Source organism: Erpetoichthys calabaricus, chromosome 11, assembly GCF_900747795.2.
Source record: "Erpetoichthys calabaricus chromosome 11, fErpCal1.3, whole genome shotgun sequence".
NCBI lineage: Eukaryota > Metazoa > Chordata > Cladistia > Polypteriformes > Polypteridae > Erpetoichthys > Erpetoichthys calabaricus.
This window is the reverse complement of record NC_041404.2, coordinates 14,727,693-14,753,773: the sequence shown is the minus strand read 5'-3', so window position 1 is coordinate 14,753,773 and position 26,081 is coordinate 14,727,693. Positions and strand designations below refer to the sequence as shown.

The following is a 26,081-nucleotide window of genomic DNA, read 5'->3' as shown; positions in this document are numbered from 1 at the left end:
AAATCATCTGGTTTAAGGGAGCCTTTCCCTTTGACCCAGCAGCATGAGACATGAAGAACAGCCTGCCTCCATTCTCATCGTAGTTTATGTCATTAAATATACAGGGATGGTTTCTCAACCTTATTAAGGATTCTAACCATTTTTTGGTGTTCTTTCTCCAATCTGAAAATCCAGCACTTTCCATGATAGTCAAACAGGAAAAAAAAATCAAAGAAAATAGAAAAAGTGCAAACCCAAAATTGGTGGATGGATGGTCAAGACTATAACACTAGGTCCACCATTAAAATCAATTTTTTAACAAAAAGTAACAAAAATAATGTCTCCACCACAACCACAGTAAAGGACACTTCTTGGATATTCTTAATACATGCCATCTTTATGCTAATCATAAGCGAAGGACATGCGGCCCCACAAGTTCAAGCATTTTCACCATATTTCTCCTTATAACACTAATTTCCATTCTAGAAGTAAGATCTTGCGATGCAATCAACCCAAGGCCAGCAAAAGACCCCACAGGCCTCCAGGTGACTTAGCTCCTTAACAGAGAACTGATCGAACTTTCAACAATGAAGCAAGCGAACACCAGATCACTTAATGCAGCATGGCATTTCTGACTTTTGATTTCGGTGAGAGACTCGATCGTTACCTTTGGAGCCCCCCTTGATCATTTTGATTTGCAGACTCAATCATTTCATCAGCAGGGTGACATGGGCTTGGTGAAAGGGCCCCTTTCCATCACGGGCCCCTGGGCATGCACCCAGAATGCCTTGATGGTAGATCAGCCCATGAATCAACCACATTATAGTACCAAGGGCTTTACAACAGGCTCTTCCTTTAATTGTTTCCCAGTTGAAACTGAAGACTTTTGAAGTGATTTGTTGAGGACCATAAAGTCTGCTAGAACTGAACCGGCAAAGCTGGGTTTGAAAATTCTTACTTAACCACTAAGCTTTAGTTTCCTTTATGGACAATGAAGACTGCTCTTAATTAACCTCTAACTATAAGACTGTGATCTGTTAGAAAATATGGATTTTCACTTCTCATTAACTCTGAATTGATGTCACCATACAACAAGATGTACACTGTAAGGTGGTAACAGACTACAGAACTGCATTGGCTTAGGAGGAAGGTTTGAAACCACAAGACTGCCAAAGCAAATCCCAACCCTGTGTAGCTACTCCCAAGTCACCCTATGCCCTACAAATAGAAATAAATGTGCTGCAGAACTGCTACCTGTTGGCTTTTACCATGAAAGGTTCACTCACAATCCAACTCACTACAATTCAGACTCACTGAAACTCTCATTGGTAATGCACTATCACGTACATTATGCACAATGTACAATTCAGGGGTGCACAGAACTAACATCTATCCCAGCATCATCAAGTGCAAAGGCAGGAACTAATCTTGGGCTGGGTGCCAGTCTATCACAAGGCCCACTCAGATGCATCCACACTCACAAGGGGCAAACTTTGAATTATTATTTATTTAATTAATATTAAGGTACCAGATACGAGTAAATTACTCAGTGAGTGACCACAGCTGTAAATCACAAGACCATGTACACTACCAAGGAGTGTCCTCTCTTTGCCTTTAAAATAAACTGCATACTCAAAATCTAAGATGTAACTAAAGCAATAATGAGGTTGCCCATTTGTAAAAAGTAAAATGTACATAGATAGACAAAACAAAGACCAAACACTCAAACGTGACCCAACATTTAATTTAGTAGCACCTGGACACCTTCTCTGTCACCTCTCACACTGGAAAGCAAACACAGGGTACAGTGTGTGAAATTATGGTGATACATACTTAATGAGACCATCCTCCATGTAAATATCGGCGTAAAATGACTGGTCATCATTCACTATTCTTCCTCCTTTGATCAGAAGCCTGTCACTCTGAAATATAAAAAACACACAAACAATACTATTTTAGTTTACTTGCTCATAAATGATTGAGTCATACTTTACTAGTTTTAGTTTAGATATTAGGACCTTGTGTTACTTTGAATTACACACAGAACAGTTATAATAGATGAGCAGCACTGGCATTTCTCCATTATTACAATACCAAAATAGTCCAAAAATATAAAATGTGGGTTCTTTTAATTACCAAAACACTCAAGCAAAGTGAGATAACAGCAAAAATATAAGAGGTCAGAATGTGAAACAATAATCATTGTCAATACTTGAAATGAGAGAGTCAAAAACCAGGCATTTACACTCAAACCGAGTTAAAACGTAAGTTGAAGAGAGTGGTCAAAAGGACAGAAAAGAGCTCATAACCAAAAATCAATTTTACATTAAAAAAAAAATAAACATTAATATCCACAAACTTGGACAACCAGGGAGTGTGTGATGTGGACCCATATGTACTGCACACTTCCAGTTGATCTCTCCTAGGAACACCATAGAAATTATATACACAAAGCATCTCAAAATGGTGACACCCAAACAAAAACAAAATGTCACTGTCAAAGAACATAATTAATTTCTTAAATCAGTAAAAGTAAATTGAAATAAAAAATAAATGTAAGCACTGGGTTTCTTGGTCTATAAAACACTAAAATGATGTATACTTTATTTTTGCAGACCCATGAACTACTATACACAGAAAAACTAAAAACAACGGTCAGATCATGACACAGATCCATCTTCTTCCTGTGGGACTTTTGAACTCCATCCAGTAGTTATTTTTAGAAGCAGGATTGTCCTTCTCCAGTTATAAGTTAACCATTGCTGAAATCTCTCGACTGGTTCCAATTGTTTCTACACTTTGGCCTAAAAACTGTAGCAATGCCACATATTTTGCAATAATGTTGTAATTCAGTGTGCTCCTGTCCTATAGCGTCAGTATTTCATATAGCAGATCATTTACTAATCCGCTGTGTGACTTAAACCTAAGAACTTGTTTAGATGTAGTCTCAGCCTTAACCAATGATGGTTATTCCTGGACGCAGAAGTCAAATCTCAACACCCGAAGCATCAAGAAAGAATAAGGTGGAACTAAAGAGCAGTTTTGCTAGCTATAAAGAGTCAACTACCATTTCAGTAACAATTGTCAGTGTTGGACTCCATGATTCACGAAGAGATGCAGAAAATCAATAAAACGGCTTGGCCTAGAGAGTCAGAAGTGTTCTTCTGTCTTCCATTGTTAATCTGTGGACCAAACTGGTACAGTATTGTATCGCCATTATTACTGAACACTGGTAGGACTGAAAGCTTGCTCTCTTTTAGGAAGCCGATTCTTACTACCTACCTACAGAACATTTCATCATTATATCTGTAGCAGTTCATTTTCATTTGTAACTTCAGAAGTTTTCAATGGACAATACATACACACACACCATATATACTTTCATATATAATATTTGTGTATGTGTGCATGTGTCTCAGTAAGACTTTGTGTGGCATCTTCAGAAAGTATTCAGACCTATTCACATTTTTCATATTTTGCTATGTTGCAACCTTTAAAATTCATTTTTCCTTAAAAAGACAACACTTCATATCTCAGAATGAAAAAACGAAAATAGGACTAAAGGAAGTTTTGCAAATTTATTTAAAAAACAAAATCTTAAGTGTCACATTGACACAAGTATTAGACTCTTTGCTATGACACATGAAATTTGGCTCAGGTGTATCCCATTGTATTGACCACAATGGAGATGGTTCAATACCATGGTTGGAGCTCACCTCTAAACAATTCAATTCATTGGATGTGATAAGAAAAGCCACACAACTGCCAAATAATGTCTCACAGATGACAATGTGTATCAGAGCTAATACTAACCCTTGAGGTTGAAAGAATTGTCTCCAGAGCTTTGAGACAGGTTTGTTCTGTGGCATAGATTTGGGGATTTGCAGCATTGAAGATTCCCAAAAGCACAGTGGTCTCCATAATTCTTAAATGGAATGAGTTTGGAACAACCACAACTCTTCTAAGAGCTGCTGCTCTGTCAAACTGAGCAACTGGGGGAGAAGGGCCTTGGTATGAGGAATGACCAAAACCCCAATGGTCACTCTGGCTGTAACCAACAGAACCTGTGTACAGATGGGAGACATTTTCAGAAAGACAACCACCACTACAAATCTCCACTAATCTGGAAATGATGGCAGAGTGGCCAGAATGCACATGAAATCCCACTTGAAATGCAGATAAAGAGCACTTAAATTACTCTCAACTATGAGAAATAAGACTCTCTAGTAACCAACCATGAAACCAACACTGAACTGTTTGGCCTTAATTATAAGCAACACGCCTGGAGGAAGCAAGGCATCACTCATCACCTGTGCAGTATCATTCCAACGGTGAAGATGGTGGTGGTGGTATCATGCTATGGTGGTGATTTTTCAATGGCAGGGAATGGAAGACTAGTCAGGGTTGAGGAGAATCTAAACAGATCAAAAGACCTTTAGCACAGAGTAAAGACAACACAGGAGTGGCTTAGGATCAAATCTGTTAATGTTCTTGTGTGGCTCAGCCTACTTTGAAAACAGCGAAGGTGTCTTAATACTTTCTGATGACATTTTACAGTATATATCTGCAATTTATAATGTATTACTTTCAGTACTCTTTGAATGTCTACTCTGAATCTTTAATTCGTCTATGTGTATTTAAATTAGGTGTTTTTAGGACTGCTTAGGGTAGTGAAAGAATTTAGAGTTGACTCCACCCAGATCATTTATTTAGTATACTGTATAATGTTAGTCTCGGTAGAAGTACTCTATTGACCAACAGAGGTTGCTACCATCACAACAAGAGGTCATTCAAGACCCCTTAGTTCATAGTATAAGCCTGAATGCAGGGTCTCATGTTCCCCAACCAACCTGGGCCTCCCCAGTGCACCTCTATTGTGGTTAACAACTAAGAAATTCTGGTGCCACTAGGGGAAGTCATATCCACAAGACACCAGAGGATGATGATGTCAGCTGGGACAATGGAAGCTCTTACAGCAGGGTACCCGGAAGGTGGGTCACAATTAGGGGTGTGCGATATCAGCAAAAAATTATATCTTGATATATATCTGGGACTTTGACAATAATGATCATTAGACTTTTGCATCCTTTAAAAATATGTTTGTAAAAGTCTTATTGATCTAGCTTGGTCTTGTCAATAGGATATTAAGTAGCTTACTAATGAGATTCATAGAAACAACAGTTAAGGAAAAGAGGTTTTATTTATTTACTTAAAACTGAAGTAAAATAACACAAAAAAAATTAAAAACACGGGTCAAAGTACAACTGAAGTCAAACAGTGCAAGTATGAGTAAACCATTTCAAAGTGGCCTACAGGATTTACACAAAAATTGTACAAAGACCAACAAAACTATTATAATGAGAGCATTTTAAACAGACACTGACTCTTAAGGTAAACAAGATATGTATTCAAGGGGAATAAAATACTAATTATAATTGCACTATAGGGCATGAACATTACAGTCTGGATAACCAAACTGCTCTGCTGTAAGGTGAACTGTGCAGTATACAGTGGAACCTCGGTTCACGAATGTCTCTGAACACGTACAAATCGGGTTACGACAAAAAAGTTCGCCAAACTTTTGCATCTGTTCACGACCATACACTTGGTATACAAACAAGCCAGTTTCCCTTTCGGGTAGTGCGCGCGATGATTTCCGCACGTGTTCAGTCTCTCCCTGTGCATTCCTAGTGCAGCAAGCGAGAGAGAGAGAGAGAGAGACAGAGAGCGCGAGTGAGCAAGCGAGAGAGAGACAGCACGCAAGAGAGAGAGACACACACGTGCGCGAGAGAGAGACACACACGGGCATGAGAGAGAGAGACACACACAGGCACGAGAGACACACACACGGGCACGAGAGAGAGAGACACACACAGGCGCGAGAGAGACACACACGGGCGTGAGAGAGACACACACGGGCGTGAGAGACAGAGACACACACATACGCGCACGAGACAGCGCAAGAGAGAGGGCTGGCTGCGTAAGGCCAAGAAGGCAGTTAAAGAGTGCACCGGGCTCGTTTTTAAAGAGACTGATTATTTTAACCTCGTTGTATTTAATGAAGACTTTTTTCCATTGGATTTTAACCTCCACTTCACTTCTGTTTACAGCGATTGGTTCGTAGCGTGCACTGTTGCAAATTTACTTTTCTTGGTTGTTTATTAAATTACGGATTTTTCAAATGTTCATTTTTTTCCCTGTGCTTAAAACTCATTAAAAAAAAGTGTTTTTAGTGAGCGGTTCGTACTGCTATAGCGCAAACTCTTCGCAATGTTAGATTTCTCTGTTGTTCAAGGTTTTCTCAGTGTTATTCAATGTTTTTACATTTAGTTTACTATTACGCTGTGCATTCTATGGTATAATTAGCTATATTTATGCTTAAAAATCTTTAAAAAAATATATTTACATACAGTTCGTACGGTCTGGAACAGATTAATTGTATTTACATACAATCCTATGGGGGAAATTACTTCGGGTCACGACCAAAAAAGGGTTATGACCAGAGTTTTGGAACAAAGTATGGTCGTGACCTGAGGTTCCGCTGTACAAGCAAGAACAACAATCTAACTGCACAGGAAAAAAAACTATAGCATTTGTAAACAAGTTTTGTCATATACAATGAAACCTCGGTTCACGACCATAATTTGTTCCAAAACTCTGGTCGTAAACCGATTTGGTCATGAACTGAAGCAATTTCCCCCATAGGACTGTATGTAAATACAATTAATCCATTCCAGACCGTACAAACTGTATGTAAATATATATTTTTTAGTTTTTAAGCACAAATATAGTTAATTATACCATAGAATGCACAGCATAATAGTAAACTAAATGTAAAAACATTGAATAACACTGAGAAAACCTTGACAAACAGAGAAAACTAACACTGCAACAGTTCGCGCTATAGCGCTAGGAACCACTTGCTAAAAACACTTTTTTTTTTTTTAATGAGTTTTAAGCACAGAAAAAAAATTAACATTTGAAAAATCCGTAATTTAATAAACCACTAAGAAAAGTAACATTGCAACAATGTAAGCTACGAACCGATATCTGTAAACAGAACTGAAAACGAAAACAAGCCTTTTCTACCTTATGCGTCCAGCCCTCCCTCTCTCGCTCGCTCTCTCTTTCGTGTGTGCGTGTGTCTCTCTCTCTCGTGAGCCTGGAGCGACTGTGTGTGTGTCTCTCTCTCGCGCCTGTGTGTGTGTGTGTGTCTCTCTCTCTCGTGTGTGTGTGTGTGTGTGTGTGTCGTGCGCTCTCGCTCGCTGCACAGGAAATGCACAGGGAGAGCCTGAACACTTACAAACCGAAAGGGAAACTGGCTTGTTCGTATACCGAGTGTGTGGTCGTGAACCAAGGCAAAAGTTTGGCAAACGTTCTGGTTGTAAACCGATTTGTACGTGTACCGAGATGTTCGTGAACCGAGGTTCTACTGTGTTGCACAAAGATACAAAAAAACCCAAACGTATAATGTTTTTAAACTAATTACTAACTTTCAAGTTCTGCCCAGTATTGCACAAAGATATCAGAAAAAATAAAACAATTGTAAAATTCTATTGAGGAAACTTCAAATTGTGTGACATAAACACCATTCTGTCCACAGCATCTGGCTTCAGAGTAGCAACGTGTCAAAAGCCCACTTAGAAGTGCTGCTTGAGGCAGGGATGCACAGGCACTTTTTTTTGCAAGTTTTCCAAATTTGGGGAAATGAACATCTTGTGTTTTCCACCACTTAAGTGGATTTACATCACTGTCCACCTCAGGTATCATCAAGTAGCTCTTGATCTCTTTTTCAATGGCAGTGTGCAGAGACTCGTCTTCTCTGAATTCCTGTTTTTTTTTTCTTTTTTGCTCCCTCACTTGTGTCATCACCTGCTCAAACTTCTGCAGCCATACGGGCAGGATGGATTGGGGTGAGGAGGCTGGAATCTGTGCGAGTGTTTTAAATAATGAAAGAAAAACTGTGCTTTGGAATCAAGGACCACCAACCAAGATAGCTTGTGAAATAAAATGTGCCAGACAGCCATGCTTCTTACGGAAATTAAAAATAATCCATTTGAACGAAGTACGTAATTTGTTTGAACGGGTTAATAATTTGTCTGTCTGGATTAATAATTTGTTCAAAAATATTTTTTTTTGTCTGACACCATACTAGATCAATTTCACTTAAATAAAATTTTATAGAGGAACCCAAATTATTTACCAATGGCAATATGAAGCCTATGTCAAAAACAATGAAGCTTCTTCCAGGTGTTTATCTGTGGTGCACTGATGTTAACTCCGCTGCCTATTGGCATACAAACCATGCTGTCTTCTGGAAGCAAACATGATGTAAGTGCATCTTTCAGACCTTGCGCAATGAAGTCACCTGTGTGGTCTTCTGGGAAGTAAGACGTTTGTAAACAGTAGCTTTGCAATCGCCAGGTTTCATTGATGAACTTCACTATCCAGGAGAGGTATGGCTCAGATGTTCATCTTAACCATAAATCCATTGTTGTGGAAAAATGCGAAACCTTCTGAAGTTTATGCATCAGAGTTTGGTGACATGAATCATACAATTTAGGCAGAGCTGTTCGACTGAAATATTTTTGGCCAGGCACTGCGCATCTTGAGTCTAAAGTATTCAAGAGTTGTTTGAAACCATCCCTCTCGACCACTTGAAATGGCACCATATCTTTTGCAATGTAATTGGTGACGATATTTGTTATGTCATGCCCTCTGTATGGCACTTTTTTTGCAGATTCTGCTAAAGTTTACTGAGTGTGTTTTTGTACTTGTACCTTGGGTGATTTAGACCTGTAAAGGATAGCCAACTCCTGAAGCTTTTTGTATTCTTCATATTCGGTGAGGTAGTTAGTTCACAGATGGTGAAACAAGTTAGTTGTCAAGCTGTCTTTAATGGTAACCAATTTCTGACATAGTTTTCAGATTGCCTTCTTTTGAGCAACATAGACTTTTCAAAGCCAAACCAGCATGTGGTTCTTCCCACTCCGAGCATATGTTAAAAGTGACAGACATCATCCTACTCCTTTTTAAAACAGATGGCCATCTAGTGTCTCCTCAGCATGCACATACAGTACATGCAAGTAAAAGTCACAATACAAAAAAGATCTGCAAAAATTATATATAAAAATGTTCAAAGCCATTTGGTGAATATGCAGCAGGCCTGTCATAGCACTTTGTGTCTTAATAAACAAGTTACAATGTGATGGAGTAAGTCAGCGTTGGTGAGTGCTCCAAGACCTCAAAATGTAACTGCTGAAGGCTTTCAAAAATGTCAGTAGGAGAATAAGATGCAATGCAATAAAGCAACGTGTGACAGTAGCTCTTCGTGTTTATTCTGTCTCTGTCATAAATTGATGTCATATTTGTAGAACTTCCTCACCCATATAAATAAAATACAGCTTTTTATTTTAAGTATGGCGACATGTTGCATATTGGTCAGATTTGGAAATAAGAGTGTCACTGTAATCTCTACATGTGACAACACTAATACTACTACTATAACTGGTTTATTGTTTAAGGCTCCCAGGGACATGAACAACAGGCCCAGAATTATGCTTGTCCATTTTATACCTTCAGAATGACCATTCTGAGATAAAACAATACTTCTACATGAATATAAAAATTTATTACAATTAGTTTTTACCTCGGCACCCTGCCCAGGATTGGTTCCCTGCCTTGTGCCCTGTGTTGGCTGGGATTGGCTCCAGCAGACCCCCGTGACCCTGTGTTCGGATTCAGCGGGTTGGAAAATGGATGGATGGATGGATAGTTTTTACCTGATTTGTGTCAAGTAATCAGGGCTGACCTCTTCCTGCAAACATCAGTGGTGGACCAGTGAATCACACACATGAGGGACACCACCAAATTCTGATACTGAAAAGAAACTCTGGCCTAAGAAAAAAAGCCCAAATTTACACTCTAAGCAGCCTTTACAAAGAAATCTGGAGATTAGCTGGTAACTGGTTGCAAGTAGAATTTGTCTGAATAAATAAATGGTATTGAAATGAGATTTGATGAAATATAGACTGGCCATATAATGATAGCCAGATAACAAGTCACCTCCTTTTTTGAGTCTAAGGAGATATTGCTGAGGTGATCAAGCATACGAAAAAGTTTATATACTTTATATAAATAAAAATTGTAATTTGTTGTTCAATAAATAATACATGCATAATAATACTGTTATCATAGGGAGCATGATGGTGCAGTAGATAATGATTTCTGCACTAGACCCTATAGCTTTACTGCAGGCAAATCTAAGCAGTTGGCATGCTTTACACATTTAAATGGGCTTAGTGCAATGCCTCACATTTCTTTCCACAATCCAAACCATATGGCTATACCAAACTGCATCTCTAAAAAGGTTTTGTTATGCAACATTCTCACTCCTGTCCTACCCATTTAATGTATGCCTTTTGTCAAAGTCTGTCTGCCCTTAGTCAAGCTGGCATAGTGTACCTATAAACACAACCCACAGGCAAATTATACTTTCCACACACTTATGCACACAGACAAAATGTCAATCCTTTCGACGCACCTCCATATTTTTTGCCAGTGCAGGCTTGTCTTCGTTGATCAAATGTGTTGCAAACGACACGGGCACACAAAGGCAAAACTTCAGATATGCCCCAAGCAGAAGCATGATTGTGTACACTAAGTAAAAGCTGCAGACTCAAAAATGGACAACCAGTTGCTTTATGTGTACATGTAGGAGTGTGCACTTCACGTCCACTGAAGTATGTGAAAGTCTTTAGTTACCTGCAGCCATGCCCTGTACACGATACCCCTGGCCCTAGTCTCATAGGTAGTGTGCCTTCTGGAATAGTCTGTATCTGGTACCACGCCCCTATTTGTAGTTTGCCTTCAGTTACATTAGTAGGCGTCATACTTCTGGCCACTCCCCTATTTGAAGCTTCCCTTTAATAAAAATATAGTTTACCTGTGGCCACGCCCAGGGAGTTTGCCTTTAGTCTCATTTGCATACATTTCAGCTGTAGCCCCCCCCCCCCCCACACACAGTTTGCCTTCTGTTACACCCCCATAAAGTTTATTTCTGACTATGCCCCCACATGTACTTCATTCTCTGCTCATGTCCCAAACTTACAGTGGGCCGCTGGTCTTAACTCCAACATGTCAGTATTGTTGTGTATGCATATTTTTACTGTTTCTCCTTTTGGCTACTGATTTCTTGCATTTTCGCCACATCTTAATGTTCTCATTACCATGAATACAATCCACAGCAAACGCTTTCTAAAGTATGCCTGAGTCTTCAACTGCTTCATTTAACCACAAATACTGAACTCTTCTGCTTGCAGCTATTGACTTTCAGTTGTACAAATGGTATTAAAGTCATCTCCAGGTTCTAAGCCAGTGGTACTTATTAGGCGGACTCCAGTCCGGATCCCAAATACAATTTAATTCAGACTGTAAGCCAAGCAAAAATTCAGTTATTTACGTGATTTGTTGTCAGCACACAGAAAAAAAAAGTGCTATGTAAGTGATCTGTCCTCAAAGCATTCATTACTGGTGCTCGTGGATCTGGCTCAATCACAGAAGTTGCAACGCTCTGTCTGTGAACTTGATGACCGCTGTGCGAGACCTCAGCCTGTCACTTTAGACAGACAGTATTAGCAAGCTCCGACTTAAATATCTAATTTTGTCATTTTGCAGGCTGCAGCAAGAATTACCAATGGATAAAACTTGCAGAGAAAAAGTAAGAATGGCATGTTGAGTTCTGCACAAAGAAAAGGGAAGCCGACAGTGATAACTACACATTTAAGTACGAGTGGACTGAAAAGTGCACCTTTTCTTCCAGAAAAAAGTATGAAACCAATGTGTCTTCTGAAGCAGTTGCCACTATAAAGAGTAGCAATGTGAAATGCCACTATAACGCCAAACACACACATTTTGAGAAGAACCATCTCCAGGCTCTGAGGTAAGAAACACAAAATCAAACCTGCTTAAATCATCATAGCAAGCTACAAGCGGAATAATAATTAAGACAATGACTCAGCAAGTGCATGCAATGGAAGCCTCGCTAAAGAGTTACATGGGCCTTGGCCAAGCAAAAGAAACCATTCTCTGATGCTGAAATAGCAAAAGAAAGCATGAGTAAAGCTACACTTGACGGAAAACAAAAGGATGAAATGACACAAAAAACAAGTCAAATACCTTGTTCAAATTTCAGGACTAGCGAGACAAACTCAAGTACTTGTTGAAGATATACTTCAGCAACTTAGTTATGCCATTAAAAAGGGATTACTTTTTTCACTAGCTGTGGATGAATCAATGGACATCATTGATGGCGCACAATTGATTGCCTTTGATGGATTTTATGATGAATAAAAGAAGTTTTGTGAGAATATCTTAGATCTGAAAACTCTTCATGGGGAAGACCTTAATGTAGCAATAACGCAGATGCTGAGTGACAGCGAGATTTATCTGAAGTATGTGGTGTCAACAGCTACTGATGGAGCACCATCCGTGATAGAAAAAGAGAAGGGATTGTTGAAATGCAGTTTTGTGTGCCAGTCTAGTAGAAGTGTACTCATAAATTATGACAACGAATGAAACTTGTCAATTACATGAAAGCATCATCTGCACTACAGCATCGTGTATTGCGCACACAAGTTGGTGCAACATTTCATGATTAACTTCTCTACAATAATGTTAGGTGGCTCAGCAGAGGTAGAGTATTGGAAAAGTTTGCTTCACTCAGAAAGAACTTCTAACATTTCTGTCTGAACGAAACAATGCAAAAGCTAAACAGTTTGCAGAATGAAAAGAAAACAGAAGTTGGTTTTTTTTTGGTCTAATACAACTTTTCACCTCACTGTCATAAGTGTGAAGCTTCAAGGTAGAAACACCACAATATGTGACCTGATATCAGCAGCAAGTTCTTTTCAGAAAAAACTGGAGATAATTAAATATGACATACAGGAGGACACATTTCACTTCCCAAAATATTTTGCACAAACAAAATGAAAACATCACCATCAGAATTATGTTGAATTCCTGGAGAAATCAGCTGAAAATTTCAAAACTCACTTTGAAGACTTCAGCCTAGGAAATCAAGTCCTATTGTTCATTGAAAACCCATACGCAGAAAACAGTGTCACAGGATTCTCCATGGAAGCACAGAAAGTTTGGCAATGAGCCAGTGCTTCTTCACTGCAAACTGAGTTGACTGACCTCCAAGAAAACGTTCCTCTGAAGGAAGCTCACTGTCACCGTGTCACTTTCTGGACAAAGATGGTTACTGCAGCAAATGTTCCCCTAATGCAAAAACTGGTCCTTCAAATTTTCATCATGCTTGCCTCAAAATACTGCTGTGAATCAGCATTTTCATATATGAATATGATTAAAAAAAAAAACTCACACCACAGAAGTCTTGCCAATGACCGCTTGTCAGAGTGTCTCCGCTTAGCCATCACACCTTTTGTGCCAAATTTCAAAGGCTTGGTTACAGAAAGAAGGCGTCACTTCTCTCAGTAAAACTGAAATGCTTACTTTGCACATAGTTCTTACATTTTTGGAACATTATTTCGGACATAGTTTTATTCTGTGTTTATTTGCTCTTTGAACTGCAGTTCTCTGTACTTTTGACTAAGGAAAAAATTTAGTAAGTGGACCTTGAAGATTTATATTTGAGTATTGTTGCTCTAAGCCACATTCAGTGGTGACCTAAAATCTCCAACAGTTCTAAGCTGAACATGGTGTGGCATGAACTCCTTCAAAGGTATGGCGAGGAAAATTGGTAGGCTGGAGAGCAAGACCAAGAATTGAGTGTTGGGGTAAAATTCATAGCACCAAAAGATAAGGGCACCATCAAAAAACATAAACTCACAAACCTGCTTCAGTCTGAGTGACTTTCACTGTTCTTGCACTTTAAGATGGTAACAAACACATGACAATCTCACCACAGCTCCATCACTTGGCAAACCAGGCCGAGATAAGCAAAGTTCAAACAATGGATAGATCAAGTCAAGTTGGGGAGCTTGCAAGTTGGAGCATGGAGGCCCAATGAAGGCTCTGATCGGGGCTCTAGAGAGACTGAGCGATGTGTCCGAGTGTCTGGGCTTGTGAGTGTCCTGGATAAAAACCAAGATCCAGACCTTTAATGACCTCTTAGGCACAGCCATCAGCAGTGTGTCTGTCTGCAGAGAGTGTGTCAGCCTCATTGAGAGGCTTACTTGCCTTGGCAGTGATATTCATGTCACTGGTGACTCTTTCTATGAAGTCAGTAGACGGATTGGGAGAGCATGGGGGGGTCATGAGGTTGCTGGAAAGAGGTGTGTGGCGCTCCCGATATCTATGCAAAAGGACGAAGGTCCAAGTGTTTAGAGTCCTGGTGCTTCCTGTCTTGCTATATGGTTGCGAGACATGGATGCTATCCAGTGAACTGAGACGAAGACTGGACTCCTTTGGTACTGTGTCTCTCTGGAAAATCCGTGGGTACCGTTGGTTTGACTTTGTGCTCATGTAGTCCCGGATGAGGCACATTACCTGCATTGTGAGGGAGTGTCAGTTACGGCACTACAGCCATGTGGCGCGTTTCCCCAAGGGTGATCCAGCTTGTAAGATCCTCATTGTTGGGGACCCGAGTGGCTGGACCAGGCCAAGGGGTCATCTACGTAACACCTGGCTGCAGCAGATAGAGGGTCATTTACGGAGGGTGGGACTGGACCGCGTGTCTGCCTGAGGCGTTGCCAACCAGGATCCCGAGTTGTTTCGTTGTGTAATGGGTCTGGCAACACACTGTACCAGTGCATGCTTCCCAACTTGATAGATGGGTGGGTAATTTATTATAAAATGACTTGAAACAATAGAAAACTGGCATAGGCAAGTAAAGTCTGGAACCTGCCTTTTCTTAACATTTAGATTAAATACTACATGGGAAAATGAAATTAAAAAATGGGAAAAAAAGAGAGATGATTGGGAGCCATATCCCTGAATTCACAAGCAGACTTCCAAATGAGCATGTCTAATGAAACAAAAAATGAACAAGTCAGCAGGATCAGACAGCACTTATCCATGTGTCCTGAAATAAGTGAGTGAATGCATATACAAACCCCCTCACTTCTACAGCATTTTCAATCAGTGTCTGCAAACTGGGGAAATTCCTGGGGTCTGGCGGCCAGCCAATACTCTTCCAGTCCAGAGCCAGGAAATTAAAGGTCGAGAGGCTTAGTGTGTGCTGTATGCAAAATCAAGTAGACAAAACAGAAAGTAGCTAACCAATAGCAGGATTTAATGGACAGACAGAAAGACTTCAGGCTGCAGAGATTCAATTTCATTAATCAAAAAGCAGCAAAAACATGCTTTTACTTGAGGGAAAGTGTTATATTGTCTACCCAGACCATCACTCAGTTACTGTACCATGTCACATAAATGTAGGGCATGGGATGGCCCTAGCTATAGAAATAACAAGAAAACTAAAGAGAACCAGAAAGATCTCAATAACATTAGGAGATGTCAAATGGGAGCTAGGTCTACTACTACTTTTGATTAGATTCAAATAAAATAAAAAACAGGATAGTAAAGTTTTGAAAAGCCCCAACATTAAGGCAAACTAGACAACTTCCAAGGGCAGCACCTCAGAGTTACAGGCACCTGGGTTCAGTTTTCATTCCTGTCAAAGTCTGTGTGAAATTTGCAAATTTCCTCCTTGTGATTACGGATTTTTTCCCTCATGTCCAAATACATTTGGCTTGATTGGTGGCTCTAAAACAGCTCTTTAAGTGTGAGCCTAGTGTCTAAAGCTGGCAGAATTGACTACAGCTCCCAGTGACAATGAAATGGACAAATGGTTTCAAAACAAGGAAGGGTAGACAGCAATGAGGGGCACCATGATGAAGTTCTAAGCACTGCAGCCTCATATCTACAGGGACCCGAGTTCAATTAACTAAACAGACAAGGCTTGGGTGCAGTTTGCATCTTCTCCCCATGCATTGCTTAACACATGCAAGTTAAGAATTTCACTGTACTCTGTACATGTGTCAGCCCTGACACTAAAAACCTATTCTCTATGCCATAATCTTTGATACTCTAAATTGACGTGTTATGAGCAAGCACAAATATATGAGTGAGAGTGGTCTAAGAAGGACTGCCATCTGGTCCAGGGTTGGTTCTTGCCTTGGAATGGGATGTAACTCCATATTGGAATAAGTGAGTCTGGTAAATGATCCAACTCAGACTTGCGGATGTGAGGTGCAGCTTCTCCCAGTAGCCCTGAGCTCAAGACAGAAACCAGCAGTTGGGCAGAGCATGAGCATTACAAGCTCACTCTCACACATGTCCACACTCAACCTTGGGGAACTTACAATCACCACAAATTTATGGGCATGTGGGATGACAACGAGAGTACCTGCAGAAAACCACACACATATACAATGCAAACATGCTGGGGGCTCATGTATAAAACGTTGTCTAGATTCCATACTAAAATTTTGCTTATCCCAGAAAAGCAGAAATGGTACACACACACCAAAAAAAAAAAAAAAACTATTTATAAAACCATACGTACGGCAAGTTCTTATTGTCACGCATGTGCGAGTAGGAGGACGTTGTACAGACCAAGTAAGGGTAATTCCACTCCAGGCCATGGAGTGGCAGGGTACACTAAACCTTCTTACAATACAATACAATAGTTTATTTTTGTATAGCCCAAAATCACACAGGAAGTGCCGCAATGGGCTTTAACAGGCCCTGCCTCTTGACAGCCCCCCAGCCTTGACTCTCTAGGAAGACAAGAAAAAACTCCCAAAAAAAAACCTAGTAGGGAAAAAATGGAAGAAACCTTGGGAAAGGCAGTTCAAAGAGAGACCCCTTTCCAGGTAGGTTGGGCGTGCAGTGGGTGTCAAAAGAAGGGGGCCAATACAATACAATACAATACAATACAATACACAGAACAGAACAAATCCTCAATAAAAAATTGAAAATTTTTTAAAAGTACGGAGCAGAATTTAACAGTAGATGATATCACATAATAAGATTTAGATAATTTTAGACTCCTGGAGACCTCATCCATCAAGCTGCCTCCCCCATTTGGCCATTCCACGGCTGAAACAGTGTTGGGCCAGCCAATCCGATGAAAGGACCCCTCTTTGTCACGATTCCTGTGATCCTCCATCTTCTGTTGTCTCAACAGACCTGAGGCGGGAAAACCTATCTGACTCATCCCTGAAGATGTCACCTCCGGTTCCCGTGCTTAGGATGACATCACTTCTGGTTCTGGCGCTTGGGCCAACGTCACTTCTGGTTGTGTCGTCAGAAGAAGGTCACTTCCGGTTCCCATATGTCACTTCTGGTCTTTGCATTTATACAACCTGAGTTCAGTTCATGATTAGACTCCATCGAAGACACTTCTTTCTTAAAAAGCAAAACCAATTGCAGCCAGGGATAATACACGGGTGGCTGCCCCAAACCGTTTTAAGTGTGTCGAGTCTGATCTTTTCACACTATATACATCTCAGATCAACTTAAAAATATGTGCGCATGCACACATTTTTAGCCACTTCCCATCACCTCCCTCCAGTAACAATGTATGGCTTACAAAAATGTCCTTTTTGAGCATTCATGATCTAATCACCATATAGGTGATTGTTGTGAGCTGCACTGGAGCCTACATTACAGAGACCATCATGCAGAAATCACACAATACCTGTTCTGTCATAGGTTAGAACAATCTGGTTTAGAAAATGAGTGGATGGATGGATGGACTGAGTGATGGACATCAGAATGTGACTGATGCGTAAATGAAATGTGCACTGAAATAAGATTTTCTGTTCAGTTCATTGTCTGGCCAGCTGGATTCACTAAAATGCTAACACCAACAATGTCTGCGTAGGACTTATAGCTGTTTGAACCTTTCCATAGCATTAAGCCAATTTTCCTGTCATGTTTGTGTTTTATAAATCCAGATTTTGCATAAGACGTTTATACATGAAGCCCCTGGTGTGGGAATCAAATGTTGGATACAAAAGAGAGCAACAATAACCAGAGTGCCACTGTGGTACCGCAACAGAATACAGAAAATTTTGTGATCCCCAATACATGCTCAACAAATAGAGACTAATATTTTAATGATAGCCAGTGAGACTGGGATAGGCTCCAGCTCCCTATTCTCTGAACTGTGTAATGGGTTCCAAAAAAACCAGGTATGCTCCTGCGTCCAACAAGGTTTGCTTCCTGCCTTGTGACAAATGTTGTCAAGTTAGGCTTTAGCTTTCTGTGACTCTGTACTAGCATAGTGCAGTCTGAAAAATTGCTGGACAGGTTTATAGTGTTTTTTTAAATACAGTACTTCATTTTATAGCAGTAGTCAGGCCAATTCCCTGTACCCTGCTGGAAAACACAAAAAAGAAAAATTCAATTTTAAATATGGTAGATGCACTGAACAGGAAAAATACACATCCAGAAAGTGAATGAATAAATGAATGAGCTAATTAAAAAAAAATCCATCCATTTTCTGAACAATACTTAATCCAGTTTTAGGGTCATAGAGCATATCCTGGCATAAAGCATGCTGCATTTGGCACAAGGCAGGAACCAATCCTGGGCTGGGCTCACTCACTTACCAGGAGCAATTGAGAATTGATGATCAAATTAAATTCACACCTTCATCTTTGACATTTGAAAACATTCTGGAGTATCAGGGGATAATATAACACAAGCATTGAGTGAACATATGCATGCCACACAGACACAGTGACCTGGTCAGGGTTGGAGCCCCAGTCTCAGGAGTTTGACCACTGTGACACCACTTTAAAGAGTTCATTCAAATAATTTTAATGTGCTCTTCAAGGCAGCCCTCAACACCTGAGCTCCTCATGCTTTACTTTCTGTCTCTACTGCTCTACACCAGGAGTTGTCATTTTCTAGTCCTGTAGGCCTGATGCAGTCCTTGGACCTTTACAAAACAGCCATTTCATCAATATGAAGCATCTAACATAGGCCCGTGATGACCATTAGTTTTCTCAAAGACCCCCTTTCAAGTGATTTTTATACACAAGTGAGTCACAGACTAGTTGGGCTGAATCACTGGGAGTGTCAGACAACATGACTGCATGGAAGCATGCCATGATTGACCCCAACTCCCTATAATTACATAAATGAAGTCTATGACTTGGTGCATTTGTCTGATTGTTGAATGCGGATAGAAAATGGATTTGCATTTCCACTTATGTTAAATGTTATCACTTTCAATTTCTGGCCCACACTAAATATGGTCTGTGTAATATACCACCAGTGTGTTTATACCCATTTTTTTTTAAATATGTTCCAGTTCTATGTGATTGTGATGCATATTAATGCAGGTGTAAACAGATGTGCTTTGCTTTAGCTACAAATTCTTGTGTGTGTGTGTTCAGACTACCACTCTCATTTGACTTTATGTGCTGATGTCATTTTTTCATTCAGTGCCGATTTCTTGTGAATGCTGGCGGATTTGCTGACCCATCACAATGTCTGAGAAAAGAAAAGCTGATAAGAGAGAAATCAGACATGAGGCAGAGGATTCGATTGTGATCAGCAGAGAGGTACCCGGGTTTCTTATTTGTAAAGAAAATGTGGCAGTAGCTTTTTGTTGGTGTAGTTTGGCCCCCTTTGGGCATTGTAAAAGAGGCGCTATATTGTGCCCGACCCGGCACAGACTGACACGGAGACACATGTAAAAATAAACTTTTTATTGTCTTCACCTGTGGGGCACATCTTTCCTGTAATCCCTACGGCACAACACAGTCCCAAAACAACACGAGAACTAAACACTTCTTCTCCTCTCTGGCACAACCATTCCTCGCGTCAAGCTTCGTCCTCCTCCTCCCGACTCTGGCTACTGAATGTAGGTTGCTGGCCCCTTTTATAGCCCACCCGGAAGTGCTCCAGGGGCTTGATCACCTGTTTCCGGTTGCACTTCCAGGTGGGGCTGAAGACTCGTCCAGTCAGGCTCATGCAGCACCCCCTGGCGACCATCCCAGATCCCAACAGGGCTGTGGAGATCTCCATCTGCCATGGAGCCCTGCGGGAAACTGAGGCACCACCATCAGCCAGAGAGGCTGCCACCAAGAATTCCGGGGGAGGTATTGAGCAGCCCATGGTTGCTCCCCCGGAACATACATCGAAGGGGTGCCCCGGCTGGGTCCCACAGTCACAGTATAAAAAAAGGTTATTTTGCGTCATCATACTTGAGTTGAGTTGAGTACACCCTGATATATAATTTTACACCACACCACTTTTGGAATTGGGTAACTCTTTTAGGCACTTAGTTTGACCTGGCAGGTTTACTTCCAACATGCTCTCCTGGTTTCTACCAGTGATGCATTTCTTTACTTCGAATGTAACAATATTCAGCTGGTAAATTAGACATTGTGAAGTGGTGTGTGATGGTGCATGCTGATAATGGTGCTACATAAAATAAAAGACTGATTGATTTTCTTCAGTCTGTTATGAGGTCTTAATGTTTATATGGTGAATATCTAGCAAAGAAGAAGGCCATTGAGTAAAGCACCTGTAGAAATATCATCTCATTTCATCACGTGAACAATATGTGAGGGCAGAGATGTAGATTGACCAGCAAACAGAGTTTTGTCTTTAGACTTAGTCCCCCACTTCATCACCACAAACCAGGAAAGAACCTGCAGAACTGTTGCTGCCACTCCAGTCTGCTTTCCCTTTTCTATTCACTCGTGAACAAGATACCAAGATACTTGTACTCCTCCACTAAAGACAATTTTTCCCACCGTCACCTGCAAAGTTTAATCCACTTTTTCCAAAACAGAAAACTATAACCTCAGACTTGGAGGTACTGATTGTCATCCCTGCCACTTCAGTCACTCAATTGTGTCCCGAAGGTCACAGTCAGATCAGGCAAAGATGACATCTTCATCTGTATAAAGCAACAACTTGTGACTGCTGGTAGCTGGGTTGACCATAACAAATGCCATGTTTGAATACAAACAGGTTCCTAAGCATAACTGGTACCAGAGCACCTTGTGCTGAAAGTTGATGATAGACTTTGTAGTTGTGTTGTCTGACCCGAGGCCATAAGTTTTAGACAGTCAGGTGAAGAGAGGGGGAAAAGCTGCCAACTGATCACCACTTGGTAGTGAGTTAGATTCAAAGTGAAGGGTGTAAGCCCTAGATGAACAGTCAGGATGTCCTGTGAATGTCTTACTGAGGTTTCTGTTCATGAAGAGTTCAACTCCTACATCTGAGAAATCTTCTCCCTTGTGCAGAATAAGGTTGGGGATATTGAACCTGAATGGACCCTGTTGAACTCAATTGTGGAAGCAGCTGCTAAAATCCATGGTTTTACAGCAGTCGGGGCATCTCACTGCAGCAACCATAGGATCCGACGGTGAACACCAGAGGTGAGTAACAGTGTCAGAATGAAAAAGATGGCCTTTGGGGAGATGCTCTCTGTCGTATTTCCAGGCTTGGTTGAGAGGTACTACCAGCAGAAGGGGATTGTTGCAAAAGTGGTTGAGGAATCAAAAACTCGAGTACTGAATGAGTTTGTGGATGTCATGGAGAAAGACAATTAAGTGGTCTCAAGGATGTTCTGGCAAACTGTTTGACACTTCAGAAGGGGAAGATGTGACCTTACCCAGACTGTGTTAAGTAGCATTGGTGAAGCATGACCATCTTCTGGAGAAATTGTCGAGTGGTGGAAGGAACACTTTGAGGAGCTCCTCAACCCGATGGACATGCCTTATTATCAGGAAGCAACACAGGACATGTCTGATGGGGGGAAATCCCATCTCTGTTGCTTAAATGACTATGGTGGTCCAATGAATCAAAGGTGGTAAGTCTGCTGGGGTGGATGAGATCCAGCCAGTTATGTGGAAAACACTGGGCATTGTTGACATAGCATGGTTAATGTGTCTACGCATTGTTGCATGGAAGGCAGGTAAAGTACCTTTGGAACAGCAGACTGGTGTGGTTGAGCCCACATTTAAGAAAGCCAACCAGAGGTTTCTGTTCCAATTACAAAGAAATCACATTCCCCCTGCCTTCTAACTAAGAAATGCCAGCGTGCTGGAGGTGAGATTTTGTCCAGTGACTGAGCCTATTATAGAAGAGACACAATGTGGATTCTGTCCTAGCCATGGAACAGACCAGGCCCATAGAAATAAATTCACCAAATCAGTGTTGCATGCAGTTATTTTAACACAGGCCTCATCACTCATCTACGGGAGATGCTGGAACAAGACAGGTCAAAGGTTGTATCGTTAAACAATGAATGCATCATGAACAGGTGGCACAGTGGCAAAGTAGCAGTAAGGAGATCATAGGTTTGCATCCTGTTTCCTCTCTGCATGGAGAGTGCTTTGAGTTGTGAGAAAAGCACTATATAAATGTAAAGAATTATTATTTTTTTATTATGACATCACCATTTGTTTCCCAAAAATGTTGAAATGTAGCATGTGAAAAAGGGTATGATGGCCCTAGTGTAGAGATGGGTGTAGCCTTTCATCGTTTTGCAACCATAATATTTATAACAATTAGCAATCATGAACACACACATGATGTAAGGGAGACATGTCTTCGTCCATCCACCCATCCCTCCATTTTCAAATCTGCTTAATATCACTTTATAGGAACCAGCCCTGAAGTAGCACATTCTGTCTCTGGTGTACACCCACCTTCACCAATTGACCTAACATGTACATGTTTAACTTAACATGTTTTGTGGAAACTGGAAGAAAAAATGGAATACCTGGAAGAAAAACCCCAGCGTTTCATGGGACAAGGAGTTGTTACACTGACTGATTAAATAATCCAGCAGTGGTGGCAGCTATTTGATTCTTATTTGAAAACATTAGTGGAGGAACATGCTTATTCATAGAAACAATACAAAAAACACAAGAGTGCATTTCCAGATGCAACGTGCAAAACTTAAAAAGATGGTGTGAATGGATAAAGAAAAAAAAACTGTTGATTTTCTATGACTGCATCCCAAGCTCAATGTTTCCCATGCGTACGCCAACCACTGTAAAAGTAAATGGCAGCACAACTCTAACGACCCTCAAAAGGACGAATAAAAATTAGAAATGTATCCTGCTGCAGGGTACGTAGTCTAGACTGAAGACATTGGGAAATCTGCCAAAATGTATACAAAGTATTCTAGCTTAAAGATACAGATATCATTTTACCAAAGACATATTGCTGGCAACTTTACTAAAATTTAAGGAAAGAATCAAAACATAAAACCATTTTACACTCTTTGAATTGAAGGGTTTAGTCCTTACAGAAACAACCATAACTTTTTAGCATATCAAGCTGATTCATGGCTACATTCTGGTGCCAAATCTCAATGGAAACCTTTAAGCGTGTTTTGGAAATGGGAACTTTGAGAATGTTTTATTCTCATCTTACCCTGAAATGTTAAATTGGCTCACTATGACAGTGGCCATTTGTGTGCCATACTATAGTCTGCCTTGCACTTATGCAGGTGAATGAAGCTCTGAATTGTGTAAAAGGGTTCAAATAAAAAAGGAGCACTGGTTCTATTTACAATCGTACTGCTCTTCCATTAAGGCTTCGTTCCTACCTCATGAAAAATGGGCCCCTGTGACACTGTAGTGGAATAATGAAGGATGGATAATGGCCTGGATACATTTACGGTGTATTATAAAATACTTCATTTCAATGAAAAACTCAGGGTAAAGCCTTGTATATGTTGTCATTCACTGCATGTAAGCTGATGGATAATGCGAAAGTAAGTGTGCAATTTTAAATAGAGAGAAAATGAATGAATGAATGAACAGGATTTAAAATAAAGCAAAAGCACAACCATCCATCAAATGCAATAACATAATCACAGAGCCTATCCCAGCAGCATCAGGCATGAGGTAGAAGCCAACAATGGACTGGGCAGCAGTCCATTACAGGCCACACTCACCCACACACTCACACAGGGCCAAGATATAGCTGACAACTAATCAAACACTCTGAACTTTGACATATTATGAGAAACTGATATACCTACACAGACACGGAGGGGAACACGGAAATTGCACACAGATATTGAAGTGAATAGGATTTGGACCCAGGTCTCTGGGACTGAGCCACCACTTTACAGAGCTAATTAGGATTATTATTGTGTGTTCTTCAACATGGCCTTCATGTTCCTTTGTGTATCACCACCACTGTGTACCCTGTGTTGTGTATTCTGTTACATTTTAAATACTGTATCAGCAGTATATATGAACAAAATTAATCTCTGTCTGCCTGTCTTTAAAATATGTACACAAGGCAAGCAGAGGTTAAAGGATTTTCAGATGTCTAAATTCTCAGCCAGCATCTTCTTACTATACTTCTTGTGGACAGAAAACAGAGAATTGATTTTCTGCTCATGGCTTATAGATTAACAGGCACCATGTTAACTATGACTAAATCAGAGGGCCTTCAGACGATACTTACATGTGCTTTCAATTCTCAACTAACTTGATAATCTTCTGCAAGTGAACCTTTGAGACAAGCCTGTCCTACATTACATCTGCATCTGGTTTACTGGAACATGTAAAATGGGAGGCCCTTTCACTTTCAAACCTCAAAGATTATAAATAGAAAAGCAATCGTCTTCAAGTTTTGTAAACTGCACACATGATAGCATCTTGATTTGAATTGTATTAAACCAGAGTTGCAATTAAGTTAAAACAGTGCATTGTGTTTTTAATTTTGTTGTTATATGCTAATGACTGATAATATATCACAAACATCACTGTAGAAAGTTTCTATTTAATGGTAGCCACAAATTTTCTAACTTTATGAAAGAGAAAAGCAGATGACTGCCAAACATGACAGGCAAACATAAAATATAATTACAGGTTAATTTCCTGGATTTTTAATTGAACCCATCTTCAGTGAGAGGCTAGCTGTGCTGCAATGCAGCAACTTTTTGGGCATCTGACTGACCCACTGTGACTGGCAAAGCTCTCTCCTTCTTTCACTTTGAAAAAGATGCTCTTTTAATAGTTCACACGTTTCTTTCGTTCACCTTAGTTGCTGCATTACTTTCATTATGTGCACTTTATACATTGGAGGTGATGTCCTAGGACCCCGTCTATACTCATTTTGATTGACCCTACATTTGTGTATAGAAAAAGTGTTGATAGAAGTTTTAAAAATTGTGTGTACAGTGTGTGGAGTACAAATCAAGGGATGTGATATTTAATCTAACTCACTAGTGACATCTCAATTACTGTGTGTACTGTTGGTCTTCAGATTACTACAAATTAAGAAATGTATGCATGACATAACATCCGGGTACAGTCTGCGAAACTTGTTAGTTACTTTAAACAGTCAGCTATCACATTTTTTATTAAACATTATTGAGACAGTGAGTCATTTCTAAAAATAACAGTGATAATAATATACAGTAATTACAATAGACCATATTAAATTCATACTTATTAACAGAACTTTACAATGTCAGGCAATTAAAATCACAAAAATTGCTTTTGGTGGCTCAGGAACTACAGTATCATAGACAGCAGATCCTAATTCAGTTCGCCAATACATTTTAATGGGGCATTTAGAAATTTCATAAATTTGTACAAGAAACTCCATTTAGGAAATCACAACAAAAATAGGACTTTCCTGACAAATTTTAGTGAAAAATAAGTGTGCTACGTTTCAAACAAGTTGTTTCATGCAGACAGAGAGACAGACAGACAGGACAACCACAGTAGGTGCCTTTCACATTACAAGCAAACGTGCCTAAAACAGACATAGCAGTGATTCAGAAAGTCCAGTGACTAGACTTATTCTAGATCCACGTTGTATAAGCTACTGTATGTGGAAGGATTCATTAATAATTCAGGAGCTATTAGGAAGGATTCAGTATAAGCAATTGGAGATTAAGAGGTGACGCATCTGAATTGTTTAAAATTATACATATAATTATATATAATTATATAGCTGTTGCTATACTGTATATATGATGGTGCTGCACAGAAAAGGTGGGGACTGACAGAGAGATGTGAGAGATCTTCTGACGTCACCAGGAAGTGCACCACTCATAGTGGTTAGAAGCATTCCCTGCACAGCAGACTAAAAGAGCTCTCCATTTCACTCATTCTAGAAGATCGCTT

At 40.1% G+C, this 26,081-nt stretch overlaps 1 protein-coding gene and 1 long non-coding RNA gene across 3 annotated transcripts in view; both read right to left on the bottom strand.

Annotated features, from left to right (window-relative positions):
• The window catches only part of LOC127529612 (uncharacterized), a 356,389-nt gene that overhangs the window by 74,672 nt on the left and 255,636 nt on the right, over positions 1–26,081 (bottom strand). The gene's annotated exons all lie outside the window — the stretch shown is intronic.
• Positions 1–26,081, bottom strand: part of dpysl3 (dihydropyrimidinase like 3) — a 126,612-nt gene that overhangs the window by 49,841 nt on the left and 50,690 nt on the right. For both annotated transcript variants that reach the window (XM_028812728.2, XM_028812729.2), the window contains exon 2: positions 1,813–1,901. In XM_028812728.2, coding sequence (XP_028668561.1) covers positions 1,813–1,901 — 89 coding nt within the window. The remainder of the gene's footprint in view (positions 1–1,812; positions 1,902–26,081) is intronic.